The sequence below is a fragment of the Narcine bancroftii genome, chromosome 1, assembly GCF_036971445.1.
Source record: "Narcine bancroftii isolate sNarBan1 chromosome 1, sNarBan1.hap1, whole genome shotgun sequence".
In the NCBI taxonomy this organism is placed as follows: domain Eukaryota; kingdom Metazoa; phylum Chordata; class Chondrichthyes; order Torpediniformes; family Narcinidae; genus Narcine; species Narcine bancroftii.
This window is the reverse complement of record NC_091469.1, coordinates 49,565,042-49,577,074: the sequence shown is the minus strand read 5'-3', so window position 1 is coordinate 49,577,074 and position 12,033 is coordinate 49,565,042. Positions and strand designations below refer to the sequence as shown.

The window sequence follows — 12,033 nt, the reverse complement described above, 5'->3', positions numbered from 1 at the left end:
TGGACAGAACATTGGGGTGGGAAAAGAGTGGACAGAACATTGGGGTGGGAGCAGAGTGGACAGAACATTGGAGTGGGAGCAGAGTGGACAGAACATTGGAGTGGGAGCAGAGTGGACAGAACATTGGGGTGGGAGCAGAGTGGACAGAACATTGGAGTGGGAGCAGAGTGGACAGAACATTGGAGTGGGAGCAGAGTGGACAGAACATTGGGGTGGGAGCAGAGTGGACAGAACATTGGGGTGGGAGCAGAGTGGACAGAACATTGGGGTGGGAGCAGAGTGGACAGAATGTTGGGGTGGGAGCAGAGTGGACAGAACGTTGGGGTGGGAGCAGAGTGGACAGAACATTGGAGTGGGAGCAGAGTGGACAGAACATTGGAGTGGGAGCAGAGTGGACAGAACATTGGAGTGGGAGCAGAGTGGACAGAACATTGGGGTGGGAGCAGAGTGGACAGAACATTGGAGTGGGAGCAGAGTGGACAGAACATTGGAGTGGGAGCAGAGTGGACAGAACATTGGGGTGGGAGCAGAGTGGACAGAACATTGGGGTGGGAGCAGAGTGGACAGAACGTTGGGGTGGGAGCAGAGTGGACAGAATGTTGGGGTGGGAGCAGAGTGGACAGAACGTTGGGGTGGGAGCAGAGTGGACAGAACATTGGAGTGGGAGCAGAGTGGACAGAACATTGGAGTGGGAGCAGAGTGGACAGAACATTGGGGTGGGAGCAGAGTGGACAGAACATTGGAGTGGGACCAGAGTGGACAGAACATTGGAGTGGGAGCAGAGTGGACAGAACATTGGAGTGGGAGCAGAGTGGACAGAACATTGGGTTGGGAGCAAAGTGGACAGAACATTGGAGTGGGAGCAGAGTGGACAGAACATTGGAGTGGGAGCAGTGTGGACAGAACATTGGAGTGGGAGCAGAGTGGACAGAACATTGGGGTGGGAGCAGAGTGGACAGAACATTGGAGTGGGAACAGAGTGGACAGAACATTGGGGTGGGAGCAGAGTGGACAGAACATTGGGGTGGGAGCAGAGTGGACAGAACATTGGAGTGGGAGCAGAGTGGACAGAACATTGCAGTGGGAGCAGTGGACAGAACATTGGGGTGGGAGCAGAGTGGACAGAACAATGGGGTGGGAGCAGAGTGGACAGAACGTTGGGGTGGGAGCAGAGTGGACAGAACATTGGGGTGGGAGCAGAGTGGACAGAACATTGGAGTGGGAGCAGAGTGGACAGAACATTGGAGTGGGAGCAGAGTGGACAGAACATTGGGGTGGGGACAGAGTGGACAGAACATTGGAGTGGGAGCAGAGTGGACAGAACATTGGGGTGGGAGCAGAGTGGACAGAACTTTGGGGTGGGGGCAGAGTGGACAGAACATTGGGGTGGGGGCAGAGTGGACAGAACATTGGAGTGGGAGCAGAGTGGACAGAACATTGGAGTGGGAGAAGAGTGGACAGAACATTGGGGTGGGAGCAGAGTGGACAGAACATTGAGGTGGGGGCAGAGTGGACAGAACATTGGGGTTGGGGCAGAGTGAACAGAACATTGGGGTGGGAGCAGAGTGTACAGAACATTGGAGTGGGAGCAGAGTGGACAGAACATTGGAGTGGGAGCAGAGTGGACAGAACATTGGAGTGGGAGCAGAGTGGACAGAACATTGGGGTGGGAGCAGAGTGGACAGAACATTGGGGTGGGAGCAGAGTGGACAGCACATTGGGGTGGGAGCAGAGTGGACAGAACATTGGGGTGGGAGCAGAGTGGACAGAACATTGGAGTGGGACCAGAGTGGACAGAACATTGGAGTGGGAGCAGAGTGGACAGAACATTGGGTTGGGAGCTGAGTGGACAGAACATTGGAGTGGGAGCAGAGTGGACAGAACATTGGGGTGGGAGCAGAGTGGACAGAACATTGGAGTGGGAGCAGAGTGGACAGAACATTGGAGTGGGAGCAGAGTGGACAGAACATTGGAGTGGGAGCAGAGTGGACAGAACATTGGAGTGGGAGCAGAGTGGACAGAACATTGGAGTGGGAGCAGTGTGGACAGAACGTTGGGATGGGAGCAGAGTGGACAGAACGTTGGGGTGGGAGCAGAGTGGACAGAACATTGGAGTGGGAGCAGAGTGGACAGAAAATTGGAGTGGGAGCAGAGTGGACAGAACATTGGAGTGGGAGCAGAGTGGACAGAACATTGGAGTAGGAGCAGAGTGGACAGAACATTGGGGTGGGAGCAGAGTGGACAGAACATTGGGGTGGGAGCAGAGTGGACAGAACATTGGGGTGTGAGCAGAGTGGACAGAACATTGGGGTGGGAGCAGAGTGGACAGAACATTGGAGTGGGAGCAGAGTGGACAGAACATTGGAGTGGGAGCAGAGTGGACAGAACATTGGGTTGGGAGCAGAGTGGACAGAACATTGGAGTGGGAGCAGAGTGGACAGAACATTGGGGTGGGAGCAGAGTGGACAGAACATTGGAGTGGGAGCAGAATGGACAGATCATTGGAGTGGGAGCAGAGTGGACAGAACATTGGAGTGGGAGCAGAGTGGAGAGAACATTGGAGTGGGAGCAGAGTGGACAGAACATTGGAGTGGGAGCAGAGTGGGCAGAACATTGGAGTGGGAGCAGAGTGGACAGAACATTGGGGTGGGAGCAGAGTGGACAGAACATTGGAGTGGGAGCAGAGTGGACAGAACATTGGGGTGGGAGCAGAGTGGACAGAACATTGGGGTGGGAGCAGAGTGGACAGAACATTGGAGTGGGAGCAGAGTGGACAGAACATTGGAGTGGGAGCAGTGGACAGAACATTGGGGTGGGAGCAGAGTGGACAGAACAATGGGGTGGGAGCAGAGTGGACAGAACGTTGGGGTGGGAGCAGAGTGGACAGAACATTGGGGTGGGAGCAGAGTGGACAGAACATTGGAGTGGGAGCAGAGTGGACAGAACATTGGAGTGGGAGCAGAGTGGACAGAACATTGGGGTGGGGACAGAGTGGACAGAACATTGGAGTGGGAGCAGAGTGGACAGAACATTGGGGTGGGGGCAGAGTGGACAGAACATTGGGGTGGGGACAGAGTGGACAGAACATTGGAGTGGGAGCAGAGTGGACAAAACATTAGGGTGGGAGTAGAGTGGACAGGACATTGGAGTGGGAGCAGAGTGGACAGAACATTGGGGTGGGAGCAGAGTGGACAGAACATTGGGGTGGGGGCAGAGTGGACAGAACATTGGGGTGGGGGCAGAGTGGACAGAACATTGGAGTGGGAGCAGAGTGGACAGAACATTGGAGTGGGAGCAGAGTGGACAGAACATTGGAGTGGGAGCAGAGTGGACAGCACATTGGGGTGGGAGCAGAGTGGACAGAACATTGGAGTGGGAGCAGAGTGGACAGAACATTGGGTTGGGAGCTGAGTGGACAGAACATTGGAGTGGGAGCAGAGTGGACAGAACATTGGGGTGGGAGCAGAGTGGACAGAACATTGGGGTGGGAGCAGAGTGGACAGAACATTGGAGTGGGAGCAGAGTGGACAGAACATTGGAGTGGGAGCAGAGTGGACAGAACATTGGAGTGGGAGCAGAGTGGACAGAACATTGGAGTGGGAGCAGAGTGGACAGAACATTGGAGTGGGAGCAGAGTGGACAGAACATTGGAGTGGGAGCAGAGTGGACAGAACATTGGAGTGGGAGCAGTGTGGACAGAACATTGGAGTGGGAGCAGAGTGGACAGAACATTGGGGTGGGAGCAGAGTGGACAGAACATTGGAGTGGGAGCAGAGTGGACAGAACATTGGGGTGGGAGCAGAGTGGACAGAACATTGGGGTGGGAGCAGAGTGGACAGAACATTGGAGTGGGAGCAGAGTGGACAGAACATTGGGGTGGGAGCAGAGTGGACAGCACATTGGGGTGGGAGCAGAGTGGACAGAACATTGGGGTGGGAGCAGAGTGGACAGAACATTGGTGTGGGACCAGAGTGGACAGAACATTGGAGTGGGAGCAGAGTGGACAGAACATTGGGTTGGGAGCTGAGTGGACAGAACATTGGAGTGGGAGCAGAGTGGACAGAACATTGGAGTGAGAGCAGAGTGGACAGAACATTGGAGTGGGAGCAGAGTGGACAGAACATTGGAGTGGGAGCAGAGTGGACAGAACATTGGAGTGGGAGCAGTGTGGACAGAACATTGGAGTGGGAGCAGAGTGGACAGAACATTGGGGTGGGAGCAGAGTGGACAGAACATTGGAGTGGGAGCAGAGTGGACAGAACATTGGGGTGGGAGCAGAGTGGACAGAACATTGGGGTGGGAGCAGAGTGGACAGAACATTGGAGTGGGAGCAGAGTGGACAGAACATTGGAGTGGGAGCAGAGTGGACAGAACATTGGGGTGGGAGCAGAGTGGACAGAACATTGGAGTGGGAGCAGAGTGGACAGAACATTGGAGTGGGAGCAGAGTGGACAGAACATTGGAGTGGGAGCAGAGTGGACAGAACATTGGGGTGGGAGCAGAGTGGACAGAACATTGGGGTGGGAGCAGAGTGGACAGAACATTGGGGTGGGAGCAGAGTGGACAGAACATTGGAGTGGGACCAGAGTGGACAGAACATTGGAGTGGGAGCAGAGTGGACAGAACATTGGAGTGGGAGCAGAGTGGACAGAACATTGGGTTGGGAGCAAAGTGGACAGAACATTGGAGTGGGAGCAGAGTGGACAGAACATTGGGGTGGGAGCAGAGTGGACAGAACATTGGGGTGGGAGCAGAGTGGACAGAACATTGGAGTGGGAGCAGAGTGGACAGATCATTGGAGTGGGAGCAGAGTGGACAGAACATTGGAGTGGGAGCAGAGTGGACAGAACATTGGAGTGGGAGCAGAGTGGACAGAACATTGGAGTGGGAGCAGAGTGGACAGAACATTGGAGTCGGAGCAGAGTGGACAGAACATTGGAGTGGGAGCAGAGTGGACAGAACATTGGAGTGGGAGCAGAGTGGACAGAACATTGGAGTGGGAGCAGTGTGGACAGAACATTGGAGTGGGAGCAGAGTGGACAGAACATTGGGGTGGGAGCAGAGTGGACAGAACATTGGAGTGGGAGCAGAGTGGACAGAACATTGGGGTGGGAGCAGAGTGGACAGAACATTGGGGTGGGAGCAGAGTGGACAGAACATTGGAGTGGGAGCAGAGTGGACAGAACATTGGAGTGGGAGCAGAGTGGACAGAACATTGGAGTGGGAGCAGAGTGGACAGAACATTGGAGTGGGAGCAGAGTGGACAGAACATTGGAGTGGGAGCAGAGTGGACAGAACATTGGGGTGGGAGCAGAGTGGACAGAACATTGGGGTGGGAGCAGAGTGGACAGAACATTGGAGTGGGAGCAGAGTGGACAGAACATTGGAGTGGGAGCAGAGTGGACAGAACATTGGGGTGGGAGCAGAGTGGACAGAACATTGGAGTGGGAGCAGAGTGGACAGAACATTGGAGTGGGAGCAGAGTGGACAGAACATTGGAGTGGGAGCAGAGTGGACAGAACATTGGGGTGGGAGCAGAGTGGACAGAACATTGGAGTGGGAGCAGAGTGGACAGAACATTGGAGTGGGAGCAGAGTGGAAAGAACATTGGAGTGGGAGCAGTGTGGACAGAACATTGGAGTGGGAGCAGAGTGGACAGAACATTGGGGTGGGAGCAGAGTGGACAGAACATTGGAGTGGGAACAGAGTGGACAGAACATTGGGGTGGGAGCAGAGTGGACAGAACATTGGAGTGGGAGCAGAGTGGACAGAACATTGGGGTGGGAGCAGAGTGGACAGAACATTGGAGTGGGAGCAGAGTGGACAGAACATTGGAGTGGGAGCAGAGTGGACAGAACATTGGGGTGGGAGCAGAGTGGACAGAACATTCGGGTGGGAGCAGAGTGGACAGAACATTGGGGTGGGAGCAGAGTGGACAGAACATTGGAGTGGGAGCAGAGTGGACAGAACATTGGGGTGGGAGCAGAGTGGACAGAACATTGGGGTGGGAGCAGAGTGGACAGAACATTGGAGTGGGAGCAGAGTGGACAGAACATTGGGGTGGGAGCAGAGTGGACAGAACATTGGGGTGGGAGCAGAGTGGACAGAACATTGGGGTGGGAGCAGAGTGGACAGAACGTTGGGGTGGGAGCAGAGTGGACAGAACGTTGGGGTGGGAGCAGAGTGGACAGAACATTGGAGTGGGAGCAGAGTGGACAGAACATTGGAGTGGGAGCAGAGTGGACAGAACATTGGGGTGGGAGCAGAGTGGACAGAACATTGGAGTGGGAGCAGAGTGGACAGAACATTGGAGTAGGAGCAGAGTGGACAGAACATTGGGGTGGGAGCAGAGTGGACAGAACATTGGGGTGGGAGCAGAGTGGACGGAACATTGGGGTGGGAGCAGAGTGGACAGAACATTGGGGTGGGAGCAGAGTGGACAGAACATTGGAGTGGGAGCAGAGTGGACAGAACATTGGAGTGGGAGCAGAGTGGACAGAACATTGGAGTGGGAGCAGAGTGGACAGAACATTGGGTTGGGAGCAGAGTGGACAGAACATTGGGGTGGGAGCAGAGTGGACAGAACATTGGAGTGGGAGCAGAGTGGACAGATCATTGGAGTGGGAGCAGAGTGGACAGAACATTGGAGTGGGAGCAGAGTGGACAGAACATTGGAGTGGGAGCAGAGTGGGCAGAACATTGGAGTGGGAGCAGAGTGGACAGAACATTGGAGTGGGAGCAGTGTGGACAGAACATTGGAGTGGGAGCAGAGTGGACAGAACATTGGGGTGGGAGCAGAGTGGACAGAACATTGGAGTGGGAGCAGAGTGGACAGAACATTGGGGTGGGAGCAGAGTGGACAGAACATTGGAGTGGGAGCAGAGTGGACAGAACATTGGAGTGGGAGCAGAGTGGACAGGACATTGGAGTGGGGCAGAGTGGACAGGACATTGGGGTGGGAGCAGAGTGGACAGGACATTGGAGTGGGACAGAGTGGACAGAACATTGGGGTGGGAGCAGAGTGGACAGAACATTGGGGTGGGAGCAGAGTGGACAGAACATTGGGGTGGGAGCAGAGTGGACAGAACATTGGGGTGGGAGCAGAGTGGACAGAACATTGGGGTGGGAGCAGAGTGGACAGAACATTGGGGTGGGAGCAGAGTGGACAGAACATTGGGGTGGGGCAGAGTGGACAGAACATTGGGGTGGGAGCAGAGTGGACAGAACATTGGGGTGGGAGCAGAGTGGACAGAACATTGGGGTGGGAGCAGAGTGGACAGAACATTGTGGTGGGGCAGAGTGGACAGAACATTGGGGTGGGAGCAGAGTGGACAGAACATTGGGGTGTGAGCAGAGTGGACAGGACATTGGTGTGGGAGCAGAGTGGACAGGACATTGGGGTGGGAGCAGAGTGGACAGGACATTGGGGTGGGAGCAGAGTGGACAGGACATTGGAGTGGGGCAGAGTGGACAGAACATTGGGTTGGGAGCAGAGTGGACAGAACATTGGGGTGGGAGCAGAGTGGACAGGACATTGGAGTGGGGCAGAGTGGACAGAACATTGGGGTGGGAGCAGAGTGGACAGGACATTGGGGTGGGAACAGAGTGGACAGGACATTGGAGTGGGAGCAGAGTGGACAGAACATTGGAGTGGGAGCAGAGTGGACAGAACATTGGGGTGGGAGCAGAGTGGACAGAACATTGGGGTGGGAGCAGAGTGGACAGGACATTGGAGTGGGGAAGACTGGACAGAACATTGGGGTGGGAGCAGAGTGGACAGGACATTGGGGTGGGAGCAGAGTGGACAGGACATTGGGGTGGGAGCAGAGTGGACAGAACATTGGGGTGGGAGCAGAGTGGACAGGACATTGGAGTGGGGAAGAGTGGACAGAACAATGGGGTGGGAGCAGAGTGGACAGAACATTGGGGTGGGAGCAGAGTGGACAGGACATTGGGGTGGGAGCAGGGTGGACAGGACATTGGAGTGGGAGCAGAGTGGACAGGACATTGGAGTGGGGCAGAGTGGCAGGACTGGTGGAGGTACTGCCTCACAAATCTCATAAGCTGCATTCAAACCTGACCTCCTATTCTGTCTCTGTGGAATTTGCACGTCTTCATTATGACTGCTTGGATTCCATTTGGATGCTGTCGTTTCCTGCTATATTCCCAAGACATGGAGCTTGTTCAGTTCATTCACCAAGGGCACTATTTTGGTTAGACATTGACATACTGATACAGCATGACAACACCTTTTGGGAAAAGAAGAATATCACACAGCACATAATAGCCTGAATAAAACTGGGATTGACTAGCCAGTACTTGGAGGAGAGACCAACCAGGAACACTGGGTGCAGTTAGTTTCCATGAAGGGTGCTGGACAAAGTGGTGATTCTCTGTCTGCCTTATGATAGGCAAAAGTTGAGAGCCCTTTTTCCACTGGCATCCCAGTTAATTGACTGCACAGTGTCCTGGTTAAAGAAGCCATTTTTGCTGTTTCCACTGGGCCACTTTTAACCAGGACACAAACTGCTTTCACACTGACCACAAGTCATCCTTGATAACAGGAGAATCCACCTTCAACAATAGTCCCAGGATGCAACTTGTTCTTTTTCTACTGGTTTAATCAGCCGATGCCAGGGATATGAGTAGGGGTCAAGGTCGTCAATCCCTGGGGTGATTTTACGTCATTTGAAGCCAGTGTGCTAATTATTTCCCTTTTCCACTGGTGCCTTAAAGGGTAAATTGGCCATCAATTCCAGGGACAAGGTTCCAGTGGAAAAGTTTCAAAAGAATTTCATTTATGTAACATTCTAAATGTCATATTATGTGATAATAATGGAACCTTCACCTTTATTGAATTATGCATCCATGTTCAGTTGACATTTGAAAATAAATTATTTCTGGCCAGCTCGGTCCACCATCAACAGGACTCGAGGGTTGTATTATGTAAATGTGTGGGTTTTGAAATTTTAGAGCACATTTAGTAGTTTGTATCAATATATTTTGCATAACGTAAGATTTTTAAGAAACTGAATTGTTATTTTGATGAGCATTTTGGGGTTACTTTCTAATTTGTTGTGTTTTCCTTATTTTATGCAAAGTTGAGCTGCCAAACACAGCCCAAGTAGAAGTTGAAGTAACACCTCCAAAGGACCCTCCCCCCGCAGTGCAAAATGGATGCCTGCCCAATGGAGCAGAAGTCGCAGTGGGCCAGGTATGTGTACGTGTCCATACAGAGGTTACAATGAGTTAGGTCTGTGTATGTTCATCCACACAGAGGTGGCGGTGAGCCAGGCCTGTGTATGTATGTCCTTGCAGAGGTTGTAGTGGACCAGGTCTGAGTACACATGTCTGTGAAAAGTTGGTTGTCTCTGATGGAAAGGCAAATATGTTAGTCGTCCACCGTCAGAGATTTGAACTGTTAGCAGCTTAATCCCATAATTATGTTTGAATTGGTATCTTTGCTACTTTGCTTATTAAACAATTATTTTTTCATTGACACACAAAAAATAGAAAATTTGGAAATATTTAGCCATGAAAGGTTTGGAAGTTGCATTATAATGCATACAGATGAAATTTATGTTGGACTAAGTCATGCTGTTGGGGCCAATCTCAAACTGAAGAACATCTGAAACTAGTCAACTGTTTCCATTTACCTTCATAATGCTCTCTGCATTGTAAGCATCTTTGCTCTAATGTTGACCATAGAGAAAGAAGCAACCTTTATTTTACTATGCAGTTGTGAGCAAGTTTGTAACTAACATTCATGTCCCAGTTTCAATGCTATTGAATAATATTCAGTTAAATAATACCATTTTTCCATAATTATTCCATCAGTGAGCATTTATTTCAATCTAATCCATTATGACCAGCCATCATCAACAGGGGCCTTGTAAAAGCCTGGTTTTCTTTTCAACTCACATAAAATAAATATTTTTATGTTTTTTTTAGTTGTCTGCTTCACAGGGAAGGGGGCCAATAAACTTGGAGCAGAGTCCTAAGGGGGCCATAACCAAAAAATGTTGATAAATCCTGATTTAGACTAATCAAAATGAGGAATAATTGAGCTAGTTCAGACTTGGTGCAGCCAATGACCAAGCCTCAGTCAGCAGATTTCAGGGAGAGACTTTCTCCCTACCCCCACCACCCCCCCCTCCGCCCCCCCCACCTCTCTCCCTGTTCTCATCTAATTCCTTCCTCATTGTCAAAGGCATTTTCAACTGTTGATAAATATTTCTATTGTTGAGAAATATTTAGAAATAGTTGAAATATTGTTTAATTTATTTTAGTTTGTTATTAAAATGAATGTATTTTAAAACAACTAAAAATTATGCAAATTAATTAACATAGCTATTAATTTTTAAAAATAAATAAACTTACCTTGGCAACAGAGAACAAAACAAGCCAACATTCTGATCCAGATGACTGGGGCTGCACAAGTTGGTAGCTTAAAGCCTAAGAGCTAAATGTGTACCCTACCCCTCCATGCAATACATCTATCCTTAGCCCCCTCTGTGGAGGGAGAGGACCTGTGGCACCAGACTGCTCACATTCCACTCTTGAGTCTTCAGTCGCATGAATCAGGAAACTTGCTGAGCTGCAAGAGTGCCTTATCAGCTGCTGTCTTCCGAGCCACCAAACAGTAGGTGTGCTTTAGCCCAACTATTGTCAAGGCTCAGTTAAAGATTATAAAATAACATCAATTAAAGGAAAAATGGTATTAGTTGATTCTGAGCAACTTTCAAGGCTTCATGAAAATAAGTTTGCTTCCGGGGTCTATGTGTACAGTCCTTTTATTTTCTCTCCATGCAATTGCTTGATTTGCTCTTGGAGTTGCAGGTTAATCTATTTGCAGCTGTAGTCATAAATTTCAAGTGCTTCTCAGTTGCAGATCTGCTGGTTTGTAATAATGGTGTACACTTGAAAGGGTTTTCACTGCTACCATGACGACATTTGTTTGTGTGCTCATCACTGACTGTGCTATCTTCACATGGGCATTGATCCAAATTTCCATAATTACTGCCTTATTGGATTTTCCAGCTTTATAGTCCACCTTGATTGAGCATCCAATTAATACAATATCCCAAGAACCCTGGATTAATTGTCTTTTATCTGTCCAGTGGTGAAAACAAAATGTAGGGCTTTGATTATATTTTGAGAACATGTCCATCAGCTATGTGCTTGTCCTCTTGCCTTGTTCACCAAACTCTCACATTTAAAGTTCTCGTCCTCCCATTTATCCTTCATTATTATGATACAGAGATAGAAAGGTAGTTAGGGAAAACTCTGGAATCCATCAACATTGACTCCAGCCCTTTGAATTTTCCTGGAAACAGCTCAGATCCCCTTCTGATTATTACCTCTTATTCTCTCCAAACTGATTGATCACTGCTCCTCTATATTGAATGACACCTCAAAGGAGCACTGAAAGTTACAAGACTGTACTCTAGGTGAGGGGCATCAATGTCCATCACCAGAGCTGGATGAACTCTGAATGGCCTAGGATTTTGTTTGTGATGGATAAAATGTGGCCCAACACAATGGTAAACTTATCTCCCCTCATTCTCATTGATCTGCCTGTATTGGATGTATCTGTCTATGATGGCATTGATAAAACTGACCACCAAACAATCACTGCCCACAAAAAGTTTTGTCTTCATATTAGAGATGCCCTGCATTATGTTTAATGGGTTTAAATCAGAACAGTCAAGAAACCCAAAACCTGCAGATGCTGGAATCTTGAGCAAACAATGAGAAACTGGAGGGACTCCGCAGGACAGGCCGCATCCATTGACAGAGATGTAAAAGGTTCCGACCTGAAATGCTAACTAACCATCTCTGCCCATGGAATGCTGCCTGATGTGTTATGTTTCTCCTGTGTCTCTTTGCTTAAATCAGAAAACTGCTCAAAACTGGCCATCCCTGAGGTGATGTGGACCATCAGGGAGCAGCAGAATTTTACACCACGACAGTCTGTAACCTTGATGTGTTCCTCACTCTGCAATTGCTATAAATCGATGGATCAACCCTTGT

At 50.3% G+C, this 12,033-nt stretch overlaps 1 protein-coding gene across 4 annotated transcripts in view; it reads left to right on the top strand.

Moving 5' to 3' along the window:
* Positions 1-12,033, top strand: part of LOC138758132 (sodium/potassium/calcium exchanger 2-like) — a 237,633-nt gene that overhangs the window by 208,107 nt on the left and 17,493 nt on the right. For all 4 annotated transcript variants that reach the window (XM_069926631.1, XM_069926640.1, XM_069926657.1 and 1 more), the window contains one exon: positions 9,102-9,214. In XM_069926631.1, coding sequence (XP_069782732.1) covers positions 9,102-9,214 — 113 coding nt within the window. The remainder of the gene's footprint in view (positions 1-9,101; positions 9,215-12,033) is intronic.